The 19,891-nt window shown below is 39.8% G+C and overlaps 1 protein-coding gene across 1 annotated transcript in view; it reads right to left on the bottom strand.

The window, feature by feature from the left end:
* Positions 1-1,572: 1,572 nt before the first annotated feature.
* Positions 1,573-19,891, bottom strand: part of PTPRZ1 (protein tyrosine phosphatase receptor type Z1) — a 201,056-nt gene continuing 182,737 nt past the window's right edge. Inside the window, exons 21-30 of the mRNA XM_052638631.1 lie at positions 19,420-19,583; positions 17,737-17,872; positions 15,578-15,724; positions 10,851-10,944; positions 10,471-10,544; positions 7,626-7,754; positions 7,033-7,179; positions 4,183-4,325; positions 3,269-3,404; positions 1,573-1,713 (exon numbers count right to left, since the gene is read on the bottom strand). Of these exons, the coding sequence (XP_052494591.1) occupies positions 1,573-1,713; positions 3,269-3,404; positions 4,183-4,325; positions 7,033-7,179; positions 7,626-7,754; positions 10,471-10,544; positions 10,851-10,944; positions 15,578-15,724; positions 17,737-17,872; positions 19,420-19,583 (1,311 nt within the window). The remainder of the gene's footprint in view (positions 1,714-3,268; positions 3,405-4,182; positions 4,326-7,032; positions 7,180-7,625; positions 7,755-10,470; positions 10,545-10,850; positions 10,945-15,577; positions 15,725-17,736; positions 17,873-19,419; positions 19,584-19,891) is intronic.

Genomic DNA, 19,891 nt, shown 5'->3' with positions numbered 1-19,891 from the left:
GTTTGTGCTTTGATTAGCTCCCCAGTAGATGCAATGCACAATTTGCATAGCCATGCAGGTAGCTAGTCTTATCTTTTGTATAGATTAGTCTTCTTTACAATGGTTTACACTTGGTGATTGTATTGGAAATATATTGACCAGACTTGAATTCTACTGGAAAGGATCCAGTGAGAAAAGCTGCCTGTTCTGAAGAAATATTTGTTAGTCACTGGCAGCTAATCTAATAACTTCTTATTTCCAATTTTCTTTTAGTCCGAACACTCATTCTTAATTTTACTTAATTAACAAGAAATACAAAACACAGAGTTAAGTCCTAACTTGAAGCTTCCTGGTGGCTCAAACAGTAAAGAATCTGCCTGCTAGGCAGGAGATCCCTGGGTCGGGAATATACCCTGGAGAAGTGAATGGGTACCCACTGCAGTATTCTTGCCTGGAGAATCTCATGGACAGAGCAGCCGGGTGGGCTACAGTCTATGGGGTCACAAAGAGTCAGACACGACTGAGTGACTGAATAACAAGAACCAAATAATTTAATAGGGGTAATTGTGCTGTGTTAGTACACACTGCTCTGCGGTCCTCAGATGTTCAATTCTGTTTCCTGTGGGCCTTACTGCACAGTTTGGGAATCAACTCTATACACTGTCCCATCCCATCAACCTTTTTTTACGTCCATCATTTCAGAGGGAACATATCCATAATTTTCTTCTACACATGCCTCAGTACTCCACAAGCAAACACAAACTGATGGTGATACTTATATTTATTTTTGCAATGCCTTGGATAAAAACCATTTAAACAATGTCAAGTAAGGTGTTATTCTCATAAAAACATCTTCCTTCAAAACAAATGTATTTTTATTTTCCATAAAAGTTAAAATTACATGCTAAAACAGTTAATCACAACATAAAACAATATCAAGAAGACTCACAGAGTAAGACCAGATAATGAGCTGTATCATTAAACTAAATAATTACACAGAACTAGAAAACTGACTCAGTAGTAAAATATAAAAATCTACAATTATAAATATAAATTTGGTCCATGGAGACACTAGAGCAGTATTTACAGTAAGTATTAGATTATTTCTACATTAGGTGAATACTGCAGTTGTAAAATGTTGAATATCATAGGGAACAGGGTGTTTTATTTACAGTATACTATATTAAAAGTTATATTTCTAGCAAACCCGATGATTGCTACAAATACAGCTAAAAATTTGACACTAAAAACAAACGTGTTTTCTGTTTGGGATTCTAGTTGGGAATTCCTAGTATCTGTAAACTGAAATTTTCTGTTAAAATCAATATGAAAAAAAGATACCACAATTCCATTCTTAGAAATACTGTAAATTTCAATCATTTTAGTTTAAACACAATAAGTGAATTACAAGAAGTTTCGCAAAAAAGGCACACATTGTTAATGATGTAAATTTGGCAGCAGAATCCTACGTCATGGTAGTAACTGTCAGGTGATGTGAAGTAAACAGATAACAGAAGTGAACTGATTTTCCAGTCTAATTTTAGAAGGAGGAAAGCAGTGCTCACATGTGGACCCTTCTCACCCCTTTCCATGTCAAACTAAAGACTCTAAACTCTCGGCTATGTTTCCATCAGCCAATGCCGCGCCATTACTGTCCAGAGAGGTGGACGGGTTCTCTTCCTGCCTTGTGCTCACAAGGCTGAGGACTGCTTTGTAGAGAAACTGATACTGCTCCTGGAGAAGAGAGGTGGTAAGAAACAGGAAACTCAGTGAAGACATACATTTGTAAAAAGAAGGCATGTTTGTAGTCATCCTTTGCCACCGTCCAAGGAAGCGAAGCTCACTGTGTGAAGGGCTCTGTTATAATTGGCGGAGGTACACCATCCATATTAACGTCTCCTTCTGATTAAATTTTAAAGTAGCTCTACAATCAGCCAACCCTTACAGACCTAGAACATTGGCCCATATACATTTGCCAATGGTAAGCACTCCATTCCTACCCAAACGCCATGGAATCAATCAGAAGGTGATGTGATAAGGTTCTAATACTGATTTATCAACTTGTGTGTAAGCCCTTTGGCACTCGACTCTTGTATCCCACTGAGTTATTCATTCTCCATTCTCCAGTTGTTATAAAACCTCAGGACTGCAATGTCAGCACAAGAATTCAAGGGGAATGCAGGCTTTTCACAGGACCCCTTGTTTACCCAGTATTCTTCACACTCTACCAGTCCGGGCAGTCCTATGTCCTGCTTTGTGCAAAGGAGAGCATGTGTCCTGCTCTGGTTTCAGAGACACACAGAAGAATAAAGAGTTGCTCTTTTTCAGACGCCAACCTGGGGACGGTGAGGTGGGGCAAGGCAGTTGCAAAGACTGTGAGCTAATGGCTGGCACCACAGTAGAAAACCATTAGAACCACATGTCTTAGTAAATGCATTTGTGAAACCTGGATGTAGGTTTAGTCTCCAGAAAGCAATTTCAAATGGCAGACTTGGTACATACAACTCACCTTGCCTGAATGAGACTTTTAACAAGGGCTCTTCCTCTGAAGTGTGTGTGCACAAGGGTTTCCCTGCTTTCTGACCAGCTGTTGTGGGCTGGAGCTTTGAAGATGGACCCTTTATAAGGCCCTTCCATATACAGATCAGAAAGTTAGAAGGGAGCCTATGATTTCTGCATTCACCTAAGCTTCTCCCACTAGGGCATGCACAAAGTTCCCTATTGTCTTTCTAGCCCTTGTTTCTAAAATAAAAGCTTCCAAATTATTCTCAGCGTTGAGACTTATCTTTCCAGATGTGTTATGCTCTTTCTTGATTGTATGAGTGTCTCTCTCTCTCTTTTTTAAAAAGTACCCTCGAAACTAGCTACTTCTTAAGTTTAGAAAATGAATTTGGCTTGATAAAAAAGCGAACAATTGAATTCTATCTTCTGACTGCTCTTTGAGGGTATGCAGAACTTGAATGCTGGAATGAAATGTTTATTTTGCTGGATAAATTAGTTGGTGCTTCTACTAAAGATATTTTTTCAGAATTATACTAAGTCTCACAAAAGGGCACACAATGAAATTGAAAAGTTTTGATCCATCAATTTTCTGGAAGATAAACTTTAAATGTTTATTGTTTATAGTTCCATTTCTATGGATTGCAAACGGAATATAATTCAGCTTGAAAACTTCATGTTAATGTTATCAATGTGTTCTTTTTGATACACAACAAAATGATTTTGGTAGCCCCTAGAAAGTAACAGGTGCTCTAACAGGAAAAGCTTGAGTTGCTGTCTTGTTACTTACAATGTCGGCAAAGACTCCCGGCCTCATCAAATTGATCATCTTGGCTACCTGGTACACATCCATGGAATTTTCTTTTTCAAGTTGGTGCATAAGGGTCGTCAGAGCACAGAAAGTTCCAGCTGTCACTCCTCCATGCCTGGAAGCAAATGGAAGGGACAAAGACTCCATTCAGATGCATCAAACATTCACATTTGGAACTCACAGAGCATGTGGCCTTGAAAATTTGGCAGTAAGAACACTGAAAATTTTAATATATTGTCTCATCACTTTATTGTCCATGGAACTATGGTTTAATTTGAAACATTGTGGCGTGTTCACAATATTAGTAATGAGACACTTTATAGAAATTAAGTATTTGGTTATACATTTCATTTTGTTATACTATGGAATGGGTTGGCAATAAATCAAAATAATCTGACTGAGGTTATATAATAATATATATTATAAAATTAGTATCTAAGTATCATATATAATATGCACATGCATTTTGGTTTACAACAGACACCTGGAAAGATCAATTGGATACAGATTTCTATTTCTGGCAAATAAAAATGATATCATGATATCAATTTTACTCCAATCCCATGAAGTCAGTGGCTGAGGAATGTCTCCTTGGTTAGAACCTGCAAAAATCCAGGTTCTAAAACACTGACTCATCACACAAAGTGTGCTCAGTGTAGGATGCAAGAGCAAATGCCTGTGACCCTGCACCCATCTTCTGTCTTCAACAGGAGCTCTAAGTGGAAAAAAAACCCCAAACTATTCTGTGTTAATCATGTCCATGAGAAGCAATAATCTACCCTGGCTGAATGATTCACCATGGGTCCAAATTAATAGGTTAGTACAAAGATAACAGAAATATACACACACCCAGAGCATGTCAGGTGTGAAGAGATTTAAGGTGTGGCACTTACTCATCATGAACAATCATGGGCCCATCCCTGGTGGCAGCTTCTTCTTTGATAATACTTATAAGTTCAAAAGTTTTACTAATGGGGCTGTCAGGATTTGGCCATTTGGGACACTGAAAGTGCCGCACTTCAAGTACATAATCATCCTGCAAGAAGAGGTAAAATCAGTGTTTTAAAAAGTGTCACACTGGGTGGTGAGTAAATGAATTGAGGAAAATCAGTGACTACAGGAACGCAATAACGTCAAATCGCATGCTGAGTGCAGGAGTGGGTACAGCCCATTCATTGCATCACAGTGTGACGAACGAGGTTTTTGGTTTGGTTTTACTCAACTCCTGACTATCTACAAGACACTGACTTGAATTCTTTGTCAATAATTATTTCAATGAAAATCAGGAATTGCAGGAAGGCGATGAAACCAAGTCACACATGGAGCGTAGCAGTCGTCATAGCCCGTCCGTCATCATGGAAGGGAGAAATCGCCATGACACCACATCTGCCGTGTACAGATGTGGCCTCTTTTTTATTCTAAAATAATCCTTGTTGGTGGACTTTATATTGCCAGTCAAATCATGAACAGAGATGTGGCTGCGCCCATAAAATTAAACTTACAAAATTTGCTGTAAAAATTGCATCAGTTCAGTTCAGCTCAGTCGCTCAGTCGTGTCCGACTCTTTGCGACCCCATGAACTGCAGCACGCCAGGCCTCCCTGTCCATCACCAACTCCCGGAGTTCACTCAGACTCACATCCATCGAGTCAGTGATGCCATCCATCCATCTCATCCTCTGTTTTCCCCTTTTCCTCCTGCCCTCAATCCCTCCCAGCATCAGAGTCTTTTCCAACGAGTCAACTCTTCGCATGAGGTGGCCAAAGTACTGGAGCTTCAGCTTTAGCATCATTCCTTCCGAAGAACACTCAGGACAGATCTCCTTTAGAATGGACTGGTTGGATCTCCTTGCAGTCCAAGGGACTCTCAAGAGTCTTCTCCAACACCACAGTTCAAACGCATCAATTCTTCAGCGCTCAGCCTTCTTCACAGTCCAACTCTCACATCCATACATGACCACTGGAAAAACCATAGCCTTGACTAGACGGACCTTTGTTGGGAAAGTAATGTCTCTGCTTTTGAATATGCTGTCTAGGTTGGTCATTACTTTCCTCCCAAGGAGTAAGTGTCTTTTAATTTCATGGCTGCAGTCACCATCTGCAGTGATTTTGCAGCCCCCCAAAATAAAGTCTGACACTGTTTCCACTGTTTCCCTATCTCTTTCCCATGAAGTGATGGGACCAGATGCCATAATCTTCGTTTTCTGAATGTTGAGCTTTAAACCAACTTTTTCACTCTCCTCTTTCACTTTCATCAAGAAGCTTTTTAGTTCCTCTTCACTTTCTGCCATAAGGGTGGTGTCATCGGCATATCTGAGGTTATTGATATTTCTCCCAGCAATCTTGATTCCAGCTTGTGCTTCTTCCAGCGCAGCGTTTCTCATGATGTACTCTGCATAGAAGTTAAATAAGCAGGGTGACAATATACAGCCTTGACATACTCCTTTTCCTATTTGGAACCAGTCTGTTGTTCCATGTCCAGTTCTAACTGTTGCTTCCTGACCTCCATGAATCATTATATTGTATACCTGTAACATATAATATTGTAAATCATCTGTATTTGAGGTAAAAAAGAAAAAGATAGCATTGACTTCTTCAAATAGCAGCATTATTCAGGTTCAACTAAGGGAAGAATATGACTGCATGACACAGTGTGGGAAGTGCTGGCAAGGAGGATGCAGACATGGGTTCCACTCTAGCCCCCGTTCGGATCCTTGCTTAAATGACCAAACCAAGTTGCATGACTTTAACACTCTTAAACTTCTGATCCTCAGTTTCCTAAAGTGGCTTATACATATACAGGAATCTGATTTATGACTGAACTAGTATTGTTGATCTATAAATGATGCTGGAACAATGGCAATTCACATGAAACAATAAAACTGGACTCTTGACTCACAAAATATAATATGAAACATCAATTTCAGGCAGAACTATAAAACATTTAGAAAACAATGTATTTGCATCATCAATTTTATAAGTGTTGGTCAACCAAATAGTCTAGCGAATACTGAAGCTTCTTATATATGCCATATGTTTTACCAGTTTCAGAATTAAAGTGAAACATTTAAACCGTCTAAAATATGATTTAATTTTTTTTCTGATTGAGCAAGTCCTCTGAATTTCACATACCTTACTCATCATTATTAGCATCTTTTAGTCTTTTACAGGAGCCATACAATAATTTATGAACTATGCTGTAATTACAGGAATAATTATTGACAAAGAATTCAAACTGTAGATAATCAAGAGTTTAGTAAAACAACCCTAATTCATTGCACTGCATGTTTTCAAAGCAGTTCTTCACTGAACAACCCCCTGTACATCAGTAGAGGACAGTAAACTTGTTTTTACTGGTAGGTAATATCTTTCCCATTTTACTCAGGAGAAGACAAGGTAAACACTGGCCTAAAAACACGAGAATTAGGATTAATAAAATTATTTGTTTTTACTCTGTTTATTTTCAACTTAACTTCTATCAGCAACTGCTTTGGAGTAAAGGAGAAATTTTTGACTTCCTGTGTGTGTAGAAATCAAAGATGGTGGAGTTTAGTGATGGCTAATTGTTTAATGATTCTATAAGATTTAAAAAAATGAAAATAACATGTAAGGTAAAATTTATTATTTGGGTAATTTGCCTCAATTTATAAGAAATCAGATTGCTTCTTTTAATTTCTAGGAGAGATCTTTAAACTGGCATATATTTAAAAAGATGAAATGTTTATCATTTAAACTATATCCATACCTGTGTAGCTTCTAGGATAAAATCTTGCATTATAAGTTTTTCCTCGTTAGACAGACATTTGTGTTCTTCAGCCATAAGAGTGACCTTAAAACTCTCACAATTTATAGGCTCATCTTTATTTGGCCAGTAAACAAATTCATCTTCTGCCTGGAGGATTAAAAAACAAAGATGATTCTAGATTTTAATAAAATGTCTAAGTCAGACTGTGAAACAAAGTTAACAGGTTGCCGTAGAGAATTCAACTCAAATTTTTCTTTGAATCTCAAAATTTACTCTTAAAATACCCTAACAAGTTTTATTTAAAAAATGCAAGCAGAAGTATATGGACTGACTTCATTCATGATTGCAATTCTAATTCCCTAAGCAGTATAATAAATACTTAAGTTAATTTCAACCTACTTTTATTTAAAACTGTCATTCAACAATTTCAGACCTGAGATATTGCATTCAAACTAGATCTAATAATAGACAAGGTGCAACTTCATTATTAGTTCATTAGTTGAAAAAAATACTTTGTGTACTGGACTTTTGGGTAGTTGTGCCTTGATACCTACCCTACAAAGAAAGTGCCAAGAGTGACCTGAGGGACTTACCATGTTTTGACCATCTGGAAGCATGACCACCAGCTGGGCGTTATGGTCCCATATCATCCTCCAGAAATCCTTGATGGTGTGGAGAAGGGGATGCTGGGTGATGATGAATTCATTGCTCTGATAATAACCCTACATATTCAAAGAGAGGATAGAAAGAGCCTTGGCATATGACTGTAAACATTTAAGAAACAGTTACAGGTTAATGGTCATGTTAGTCTTTTTATTTTTAGATTGTGTCTGTAAATAATAATGTGATTATTATAGCCAATGTTATGGACCCATCCTATATGCCAGGTACAGTGCTAAGCATTTTCCTCCTTTATTCCTCAGAGCAGTACTATGAGAAAAAGAATGTGAGCTTCACTTCATACATAATTAAAGAAGCTGAAGAAGTTTTCACCTTAAGTTATCACACAGTTATCACTTCTAGGAGGAGACTTAACAAAATGGCTTGTGGACTATGTCTCCCACACTAGATAGAACAATCCAGAAATTCTGCATTTCTTAAACTTCATAAGTCCCAATGGCAGTGCCAAATTTCACACCTACTGGCAATAGGATACTTTACATCTTGACTGCCTCTACCAGAGAGGAACTAGGGGTGTGAGTGAGTGAGTGAAGTCACTCAGTCATGTCCGACTCTTTGTGACCCCAGGGACTGTAGCATACAAGGCTCCTCCATCCATGAGATTTTCCAGGCAAGGGTACTGGAGTGGGTTGCCATTTCATTCTCCAGGAACTAGGGGTGGCACCTTGCAAATGTTGCTGCAGAAACCTGAAAGCTGGTGCCATTGAATTAATCATGATTTCCATGCTGCTGCTTACCAAAACCATGGCTCCTTCTGCAATGGAATCTCTTAGATCCCATTCCTAGCCCCCATAGACTCATTTGAAGTATGGAATGTTTTTTACTTTTTTAAAGCTTTATCTTCATTTATTCATCAAGTAAAATTCTATTCAATTTACTTTCTTTTGGTTACAATCTTATTTGATAAGCAGAAAACTTTAAGTTCATATATTCAGATTTGAATGAGTAGGTTGTACATAATTAAATGTTTTTCTCATTAATTGTAGATGCTTTGGATAGGAAAAGATCTTTTTTAAAAAACAATTTTGTTTATTTCTGGCTGTGCTGGGTCTTTGCTGTTTTGAGGGCTTCTGTCTACCTGCAGTGAGTGGGGGCTCCTCTCTAGTTATGGTGCACAGGCTTCTCATTTTAGTGGCCTCTCTTGTGGAAGACGAGCTCTAGGGCTCGCGGGCTTCAGCAGTTGTGGCACGTGGGCTCAGTTGTTTGGGGCTCCCAGGCTCTACAGCACATGCTCAATAGTTGTGGCACATGGGCTTAGCTGCCCCTCAGCACGTGGAATCTTCCAGATCAGGGACTGAACCTGTGTCTCCTGCATTGGCAGGTGGATTCTTTACCACTGAGTCACCAGGGAAGCCCAGGAAAAGACCTTGAAAGGACTTCCAGTCTATCCTGTAACTTCAGTCAATATCCCACATCATTCCAAGTAGATAAAAATTCATCCTATTTTGTAAATCTTCAGACGTACTGGGGCAAGCTTTGTAGGTAGCCAGCATTTAATTATTATTATTATTTTTTTTTGATAAGAACAGCCTTTTATCTAACCAACACACAGTGCAATATTTACATTTGTTCTCAATCCATTTTTGATTTTTGAGTAAAAATATCTGCTTCCTGTAGTATTAAGAAGCCCCTCTTTAAGTATGGCATGCTTTTAGATGTCTCCTGCACCTCTTGTATTGGCAGTCAGATTCTTTACCACTGTGCCACCTGGGAAGCCCTAAAAAATGTAGCCATTCCATTCTCCAAGGGATCTTCCTGCTCCAGGAATTGAACCCATGTCTCCTGCATTGCAAGCAGACTCTTTACCATCTGAGCCACCAGGGAAGCCCTTTTAGATGCCACCAACATACATCTCCTTGTTTCCTGTATAGACATGCCTTAGTATTTTCTTTTCTAGTTAAATAGAACAGTGATTTGGGCATGGGAGTTAGGACCCTTTCATCTGAAGGCAAGCTGTGATGGACTGGCCTGAAATGGAAATGAAGGTCAAAAAACAGCTACTAAAGCACTCACTGCTCTCATAGTAGAGCTAAATGCAGACAGAAAGTATCGAATCTTTAGAAATCTAAGTCGCCAAATGAGCCCAGTTTTCAGGGTGAGAACTGTGCTGCAGACCTGGAGTGTTGTCAGTGAGACTGGATTTGCTAATGCTGGTGTGTCCTGGTTCTGCAGGAAACTTGCTTTGGTGAATGAAATGGAGCCACTTAGATGGGTAAGTGGATGTTTTGTATCTACTCATCATGTTGAAGCTGAAACTCCAATACTTTGGCCACCTGATGCAAAGAACTGACTCATCTGAAAAGACCCTGATGCTGGGAAAGATTGAAGGCAGGTGCGGAGGGGGACGACAGAGGATGAGATGGTTGGATGGCATCACCGACTCGATGGACATTAGTTTGAGTGGACTCCGGGAGTTGGTGATGGACAGGGAGGCCTGGCGTGCTGCAGTTCATGGGGCTGCAAAGAGTTGGACATGACTGAGTGACTGAACTGAACTGAACATCAGTTCTGAATGGTGAGTTTGGTTCCTGCATCTACTCAGTTGTGCTGACTGAGGGTTCTCCAGTCCCAGCACACGTGAAAACACCAAGGAATGCTGTGATTCCACTGCTGCTGTGGCTGTGAACCTGCCGTCATCAGATTTGACTCATGTCCACCCGCGTGGTATTTGCCAGTCACTGATTCAGGCAGATCATCCTGTTTTGGTTCTGGCAACATAAGCTTGCAGTCAGTCTTCCCAGTAGCTCTCTGACTTACCATGATGTAGGAGGCATTGATGTAGTCTGCGCCTTCTCCACTCAGGGATGAAATGCCAACCCTGGATCTTTCCACTGGGAACACAGAACATTCATCATAAACAAGTAAGCTCTAGCACTATACCTCCTTCCCACCTCCTCAAATGGCAAAATATAGCTGCATTTTGCAAGTTCAGTGTCTTTGACTTTTTAGCTAATTTTTCTATGTATTTTGCACTCAAAGTTTGAGAACTTGTTAAGTTCCATTATCTGACATAATTAAATGAGTATATTGCTTTTGTTCCAAGATGGAAAAATATTGTTAAATTACCTACAAGGCTTCTATTAATATTATTGAAAAAGTTGGTTTTCGTTTTTCTTCCAAAGTTCAACATAGCTTACCAGGGATGATGGAAGACGTTCTGTTCTTTTCTCTGTTGCATTGCTTTAGGGCTGTAGAATAGTCACTCTGCTGTATATTTGACTGACTCAAGAGCTGTGAAAGAATGTCAAGGAAAAATATAAATCATTTTGTTTAAGCCACTCAAATATTCAACCACACACACACACACACACACACACACACACACACACACACACTCATACTCATATTTACACATGTGACTCAACAAAGATAAGACACTGAATATGAATATATTTGACTTATTTTCCAAGAATTCCTTGAATTAAAGTTGTTTAGGGGACTCCCCGATACATTTATGTTCTATATTCTATTCCAGGAGGGATGGAAGAAGCAGGGAAAGCTTGATACCTAGTTTGACTTTGAGCATTGGGACCCTTCCTCTATGGTGTGTGCTCTCCATGTTCTCTATTTAAATCTCACACTGCAGCTGGAGATAAACTGCATATGTTGTTGTTTAGTTGCTAAGTCGTGTTCAGCTCTTTGTGACCCCATAGACTGTAGCCTGCCAAGTTCCTCCTGTCCATGGAATTTTCCAGGTGAGAATACTAGAGTGGTTGCCACTTCCTTCTCCAAGGGATCTTCCCAATCCAGGGATAAAAACACATCTCCTGCATTGGCAGACAGCTTCTTTACCACTGAGTCACCAGGGAAGCCCTTATATATGCATATAGTTCTTTATTCATTATTTTGGGCTTCCCTAGCAGCAGCAGCAGCAGTGTATTCGACTAAAGAGTCCGCCTGCAACGTGAAAGAGAATGGCAACCCACTCCAGGATTCTCACCTGGAGAATCCCCATGGCAGAGGAGTCTGGTGGGCTATACAGGCCATGGGGTCACAGAGTCAGACATGACTGAGCAACTAAGCACAGCACATTCATTATTTTAATACTTCATCACATAAATAATCTACTTGCTATTTATCTATTCTGCAATTAGTGAATATTTGCATTATTTTCAATGTTGCTATTTCAAACTTTGTAGCAATGAATAGCCCTTGTATATTTCTTAATATACACATATGTGAGGGTTTCTATAAAGAATTTGCAGTCATTGGTGTTCAATTTTTGACAGGCTAACAGGTAAAAAGTAGTATACTGTGGTTTTGATTAGCATTTTCTTAGTTATAGTGCAATTGTGAATTTTAGTTATTTCTTCTTTGATGATTGCCTTTCCATATTTATATTTCATTTTCATTAATTTGCAGGGGGTTTGATGCCTTATATGTAAATCTACAGTCTACTAAGAAAGTTGCAAATGTCTTTGTTCTCTTTAATCAAATATACATTTATAACTGAATTACTGTTTTCCTTAAGATTTTTGTATATTACATTTTTATTTAAGAAGTTCTTCTCTACTTTCATGTCCTCAAAATACATTTTCCAATGTTTTCTTATAGTAGTTATAAAACTATTTCCATTTTAAGAATTTAATCCATCTTGAATAAATTCAGTGTTTGAGGTACGGTAGATATGTAATTTTACTTGTTTCCACATGGAAATTGTCCCAGTATCATTTACTGATACAGTCCATCTTTCTTCACCAATTTTTAATGTCATATCTATCACATAACAATTTCCACATGCACATGGTATCTCTGGCTGATTTGTCTGTTTTTCAACATTATCATTCCATAAAAGGTCTTTCACATATAGTTCAAGAAATTTCTATTCCTTACTGTTCAGTATTGCTTTGAATATTTTTGGTTCTTTACTTTTCAATGCAGATTTCAAAATCAGTATCAAACACAAAAGCCTGGCATGAGGTACATTTGTGATAGATATTGTTGAATACACAGACATGCAATTTCATTTTAAGAATATTTTTCACTGGATAAACCTGAATAAATACGTTTTTATAGGACAGTGTACACACACACACACACAAGCACACAAACACACACCCTTAAATTCCCCTAGTTAGGATGCTAACAGGAAACAGTCAAATGTCTCTCTTTTTAAATGGATTCTGTTTCATAATTGATATTTTCATTCTGATCATGAATTACCCAGTATAAGTGATATAAATTCTTTTAGGTAATTGTATAAGGGGTAAATCATATTTAAGTGAAAATTATGTTGGAAATGGCTAATACATATGTTATTTTTTAACAGAGAAAAGCCATCTTAGCAACATCCTCTTAATGCTTTATATTTCTTTCTTATCTGTTTCTGGAAGCTGTACTGTGCACTTTTCTTCCTTGAATTGTTTCTTCACTACTCAGATAAGTTTGGCTGAATAAACATGTATGTCTCCCTCTCTTCAGGTTTTAAGTTCAGGTTCTAAACCTAACCTGTCCCTTACTCCTCCCAAAAGATGCTGAATGAGAAGGCAAAAAGCCAGGGAATTTGTAATGACTACATCTTCTATGTTGTAAGCTGGAGAAAAGAAAGAGAAAGAATTGCAATCTCAAGGTTTGTTAACTCTCCTGGGTTTTTCCAGAGCTTTCTGAATTCTTCCGAGATACTCCTTCAGAAATTGGCCCTGCTTCTCCAGCAACCCAGGGAAGTAAGAGGCTGGTATAGGAATAAAAACTAAGATTATGGTCCCATTACTTCATGGCAAATAGATGGGGAAACAATGGAAACAGTAACAGACTTTATTTTCCTGGGCTCCAATATCACTGCAGATGGTGACTGAAGGCATGAAATTAAAAGATGCTTACTCCTTGGAAGAAAAGCTATGACAAATCTAGACGGTACATTAAAAGGCAGAGGCACCACTTTGCCGACAATGATTTGATTAGTCAAAGCTATAGTTTTTCCAGAAGTCATGTATGAATGTGAGAGTTGGACCATAAAGAAGACTGAGCGTCAAAGCAGTGATGCTTTCGAACTGTGGTGGTAGAGGAGACTTTTGAGAGTCCCTGTGCTGGGCTGGAAGAAGCACAAGCTGGAATCAAGATTGCCAGGAGAAATATCAATAACCTCAGATACGCAAATGACACCACCATTATGGCAGAAAGTGAAGAGAAACTAAAAAGCCTCTTGTTGAAAGTAAAGAGGAGAGTGAAAAAGTTGGCTGAAAGCTCAACATTTAGAAAATGAAGATCATGGCATCTGGTCCCATCACTTCATGGGAAAGAGACGGGGAAACAGTGGAAACAGTGTCAGACTTTATTTTTTGGGGCTCCAAAATCACTGCAGATGGTGACTGCAGCCATTAAATTAAAAGACGCTTACTCCTTGGAAGAAAAGTTATGACCAACCTAGATAGCATATTCAAAAGCAGAGACATTACTTTGCCAACAAAGGTCCATCTAGTCAAGGCTATGGTTTTTCCAGTGGTCATGTATGGATGCAAGAGTTGGACTGTGAAGAAAGCTGAGTGCCAAAGAATTGATGCTTTTGAACTGTGGTGTTGGAGAAGACTCTTGAGAGTCCCTTGGACTGCAAGGAGATCCAACCAGTCCATTCTAAAGGAGATCAGCCCTGGAATTTCTTTGGAAGGAATGATGCTAAAGCTGAAACTCTAGTACTTTGGCCACCTCATGCGAAGAGTTGACTCATTGGAAAAGACCCTGATGCTGGGAGGGATTGGGGGCAGGAGGAGAAAGGGACGACAGAGGATGAGATGGCTGGATGGCATCACCGACTCGGTGGACGTGAGTTTTGAGTAAACACCGGGAGTTGGTGATGGACAGGGAGGCCTGGCGTGCTGCAATTTATGCGGTCGCAAAGAGTCGGACATGACTGAGTGACTGAACTGAACTGGGCAGCAAGGAGATCAAAACAGTCACCCCTAAAGGAAATCAACCCTGAATATTCACTGGAAGGATTGATGCTGAAGCTGAAACTCCAATACTTTGGCCACCTGATGTGAAGAGCTGACTCATTTGAAAAGACCCTGATGCTGGGAAAGATTGAAGGCGAGAGGAGAAGGGGACGACAGAGGATGAGATGGTTGGATAGCATCACCGACTCAATGGGCTTGAGCTTGAGCAAACTTTGGGAGACAGTAAAGGACAGGGAAGCCTGGCATGCTGCAGTCCATGGGGTCGCAAAGAGTCACGAATGGCTGAGTGACTGAACAACAACAAATAGGAATAATAGACAATGAAACAACAGAGCCTTCGTTCCTCTGGAAAGCCACAACTCTTCAAATCTCCCTATCTCCACCAGCAGGTCTGATAACGACTGCTTTCTGAATTCTTTGCTCACTGGTTTCTGGAAGTCAGACAGCTAAGTTAAGTTGTGGGAGGTAGAATGTCGAACAAAGCATGCACCCCTTGTGTAGCTGACTGCCTCGTGACAGGGTGGGAGGCAGAAACTGGGGTTGAAGAAGCTATTCTTACGGGGTGGCCTATTCTAGTCCAAGGCTTCAAGTGAGACAGTTTCTTCCAGGGAGCAGCACAGACAGCCGGAGCCACAGCACTCGTGGTTAAGTGGTCTGGTTTTCTCAAAGTGAGAAGAGCACTTAGCCCGTCTGTGTTAGAAGGCCTGCCTGTTCATCCTGCTCTGCTCTGTGCCCTCCGTTTCCTGGATCACGCCTGCATTTCTAGGGTTTCTGGGAACTTTCCCTCTTGCAACTCTAAGGTTCTCCTTGAAATTTACAAGTAGCTTTGTGGCCAGTTGTAAAGAACACAGTGTAGCCACTGGACCAACAGAGCACCCAGCCGGTCCACACGGCCTTGTCCACTCAAATGAGGAGACGCAGGAACATGCCAACCCACGGTGACACCTGAGAGAGGGACTCTGAAGAAAACTCACCTTGAATTGTTTCTCTAGCTTTGTTTTGCCAGTTGGTCCAGGAATGAGGAGCCCGTTAACATAGGCATGGATGTGGCTATCTGGGATCTCAGTTTCTTTACTGAGTATGGCCTCGACCAGCGCATCATGAATGAAGACATACTGTTCCTGGCGAAACAATGACAAACAGGACCATCACTACAGGCTCTCCCTATACATGATGAGCTCTTGGAAGTGTTAGTCGTTTAGTTGTGTTTGACTCTTAGCAACCCCATGGACTATAGACCACCAGCCTTTGCTGTCCATGGGATTCTCCAAGCAAGAATGCTGGAGTGGGTAGCCATTCCCTTCTCCAGGAGATCTTCCTGACCCAGGGATCGAGCCCAATCTCCTGTACTGCAGGCAGATTCTTTACCATCTGAGCCACCAAGTGTCTCAGTACAAAACTAGTATTTTCCAGGAACTTCCCTGGTGTTCCAGACCCACTGGGGTCTGCACTCCCAATGCAGAGGGCCTGGGTTCAATCCTTGATCGGGGAACTAGATTCCACATGTGGTAACTAAGAGTTTGAGTGCCATAACTGAAGATCTCCCATGCCACAATTAAAACCCAGTGCACACAAAACAAATCAAAATTTTTTTTGAAAGTAGTATCTTTCATTGACAGACAAAGAGTTTTACAAACTGGAAGGGAGAACTCACAGAGGCTGCTTACCAGTCCTGGCAGGAAGTCAGATGGAGGAAAAGGAGTAATACAGAAAGAACACAACTGTTTCCACTCTCATCTCTTTATTTCATGTGCACTGACATTTAGAGAAGGAGACCACTGGAAGATTTTGGGAGGCAAAGCAGTGTCCTCTCTGGCCATCCTTCATTCCTGAGACCCTCTTCCACATTTTGCACTGACTTCTCTACTTCTGATGGGTCTCTCCCTTCTGTCCATTCCAGTTCTCCTTCTAGCTAGTCAAATGTAATTCAGCAGAATTATTTATATGTTTTTAATGGTTATCTTCTATTTCATGGATGGGACTCTTCCCTGGTTTTATCTAACTAGAATGTCTTCTCCTTGATGAAGTTTGATTGGTTTCAAAGCCATTCAGTTATAGGCTTCTTATTATTTTCAAGCTACCATCCATAGTTTTCAATTTAAATCCATTTTTATTTAGAAATAGTGAAAATAAAATACAGGTATGGAGACTTTGTCCTGTGTCACATACGGGCAACTGAAATGGGCTTAAAAAAGAATTTAATCTGAGCATGCATGTGTGCTAAGTTGCTTCAGTCATATCCAACTCTTTGCAACCCTACAGACTATACCCCACCTGGCTCCTCTGTCCATGGGATTCTCCAGGCAAGAATACCAGAGTGAGTTGCTATTTCCTCCTCCAGGCGATCTTCCCGACCCAGGGATCAAACCCAACTCTCTTATGTCTCCTGCATTAAAGCCCCAATTTGAGCATAATTCATATTATTTAAATAGGAGAATGAATCTATTTGCTCACTACACACAGCAAAAGCTTGAGGATTCTGGTGGAGGAGATGAGTGTTGACTGATCCACTTACTCTTTTTCTGAATCTTTTCTGTGAGTAGTGTTGTTTTAAAGATATGCCCCATTGATTATAAGATAGACAGAATATAGTTGGTCCATCAATGACATACATGTAATAACCTGGTGTTAAAGGTTGAATTGTGTCCCTCCCTAAAATGATATGCTGAAACCCTAACCTCCTAGTACCTTAGAATGTGATCTTATTTGTAAACAGAGATGATGCAGATGGCATTAGTTAACTAAGATAGGGCTGACATCCTTATAAGAAAGGGGAAATTTGGACACAGACACAGGGGGAAGACAGCCGTGTGAAGATATAGGCAGAGACTGGAGTTAGGCTGCTAAATCCAGGGAAATATGAGACTATCAGAAACTTGAAGAGACATGGAAGGAGTCTTCCCTGGAGGATGTGAAGGGAGCATGGCCCTGCTGACCACACCTTGATTTTGGCCTTCTATCCTCCAGAACTAGGAGATGATACATTTCTGTTGTTTTAAGCCACCCAGTTCATAGTACTTTATCAAGGGGTGCCCCATGGGACTAACGAATCTGGTGATACAAACTCTGGTCTATCCAGCATTTAGGGACATTTCCAATCCTTAGATAAATTAAATTATCCTTCTCATCATACCTCAGTTTGCACCAAGTAATTTCTTTGTGAACGAATGTGTTTTAAAAAGCCAAATACATTGACGGTTCCTTCATGTTGAATTTGCTGCAGCATACTGTCTAGCACAATGTATGTGCCCGTTCTTCCAACTCCAGCACTGAGGAGCACACAAAGAAAGAGCCAGTTCAATGCCAAGCATAAAGTACATCTGACAACAGGTCACAACTGGCTGTCTTATAAATTAATTTTCTTTTCCAAGCCACTCAGTAGGTAATTTAGCAGTCCCCAAAGTAAGCAGCTTAAGAGTTAAGCAGAATGCTTCAAATAACAAAGTTTTCTCTTTTCTTTTTTGCCGACAGGTCAAACTCCAAAGCAATCTGATCATTTCTGTTGGAGACTTTTTATGTTCAATAATTACAGTTATTATTCAGTTTCTATGATACAATGAAAATATTATGTACCAGAGCCTAGCAAATAGACATTTAATTTGAGAAAAATGAAAACATCAGCTTCTCCAAACTCTGAAAAGACAAGGTCTCCAGGTCGGTACTGTCAGGTAAACAGGTTTGTAAAGGTTTCTGCATTAATGGGAAGAAAGCGTTTGTGAAGGCTTTCAGCTGAAAATATCATTTCCCTGAGATGGTGAGGAATAAAGCATAACTTCAGTCATTTCTAAAGGGCCATTATCTATCGACTTCTTCAAAGCCTCTAGCAGAGGGACAGAATTCAGAGACACGGATTCCTTTCAAACGCTCTGACAAGTAGGAAGTACTAGAGTGAAGAATTAGCAGCTGCTCTCAAAATGCTCTGGGCCTCCTCCATTCACCAGGAAACAATCTCTGACCTTCAGAGCTATTTTTCTTGCATCTTCCTGTTTCCCTCAACTTCCAGGCTCAGATAAAAAACCTGAAGATAGGTCTCTCAAACTTTGTCTGAGCCTAACTCCTGAGACAGGTAATTAGAATGTGTGAGATACACTGCATATCAAAGGAAAACACTTGTTTCTGTAAAAATACAGATGCTGCTTTGACAAAAGTACTCCACGGAGAAGCGAATTAGATTTTTGTGGTTTGCACTCAGTAAACATTAACTGCTATTTTTGTTTTAATTGAAAGATATTAAATTAAACCCTCTAACACATTTTTCTCTTTCTTTGAAATATCATTATTTCTATTAATCCATCCTGTCTTGGAAGTACCTGGGCTTTCAATAGGATGTATTAGAAAGAATGCAGGAATATGAGTTTTGACCCCAAACTGTTCAAAAAAAAAATTAAAAGTATTTTGCTGAATTCCTCACATTCTGTGGGCTTTGATTTTTCTAATATAAACCTGGCTTACGAAGTCTACAATAGACCATTAACTCCTAGAAACATGGGTTGCATATCAAGGATTTTTATCTCACACTATATTGTAATAAATGTTTGTTTAATTACAAGACATTGTTCTGCCTGCTTCACACCTTTCATAAGTTGAAATCCAATTAAACAATCAAATAGACTAATATACATCATAGAAATAACTGGTGCTTTGAAATATTCAGGAATCCAATTGTGAGTCTGGCATACTCATTTCCTAGGGACCAATATTTCATGCCCCTCCCTTTGTGAAATCATTTCCATTTTGGCAAAACCTTTGTTCCACTGATTCCCTTTTTATTAGCATAAGCAATTCTATGGGTTTATAACCCGGTGCTGAAACTCACCTGCAGTGGACAACAACAGGCCCTACTGCATGGCGCTTGGCATGCGAGGCCTTTCTCACGAAGGTTAGCACTGGCAGCGAGTACTCAGGCACTCCCATGTCAGGCCACTGAGTGTAGTGGTACTGGGTAACCACGCGCCCACTGGGTCTTCCTTTCTGGGAACTCTAAAAGATACCAGACAGCAAATCAGCTAAACAGGAACACACACAAATGGGGTCCTTAAACAGAGCTTGATGCTGGCGGTTTATAACAAAGCTCAAAAAAGTACATTGTCATTTGTGATGGTTAATTTCATTTATCAACTTGGTTAGGCAATGGTGGTCACTAGCTTGGTCAAACCAGTCACACCAAATGTTACCATCAAGGCATTTTTTAACATATGATTGACATCTAAACCAGTAAGACTTCCAGTAAAGTGGATGAAGCTCAGTAATATCAGTTGAAGAACTCAAGAGCAAAGACTGAGGCTTCC

This window comes from Budorcas taxicolor, chromosome 4 (genome assembly GCF_023091745.1).
Source record: "Budorcas taxicolor isolate Tak-1 chromosome 4, Takin1.1, whole genome shotgun sequence".
Taxonomy (NCBI): Eukaryota; Metazoa; Chordata; class Mammalia; order Artiodactyla; family Bovidae; genus Budorcas; species Budorcas taxicolor.
Note: the sequence above shows the minus strand (reverse complement) of the source record. Positions and strands in the feature narration are given on the sequence as shown.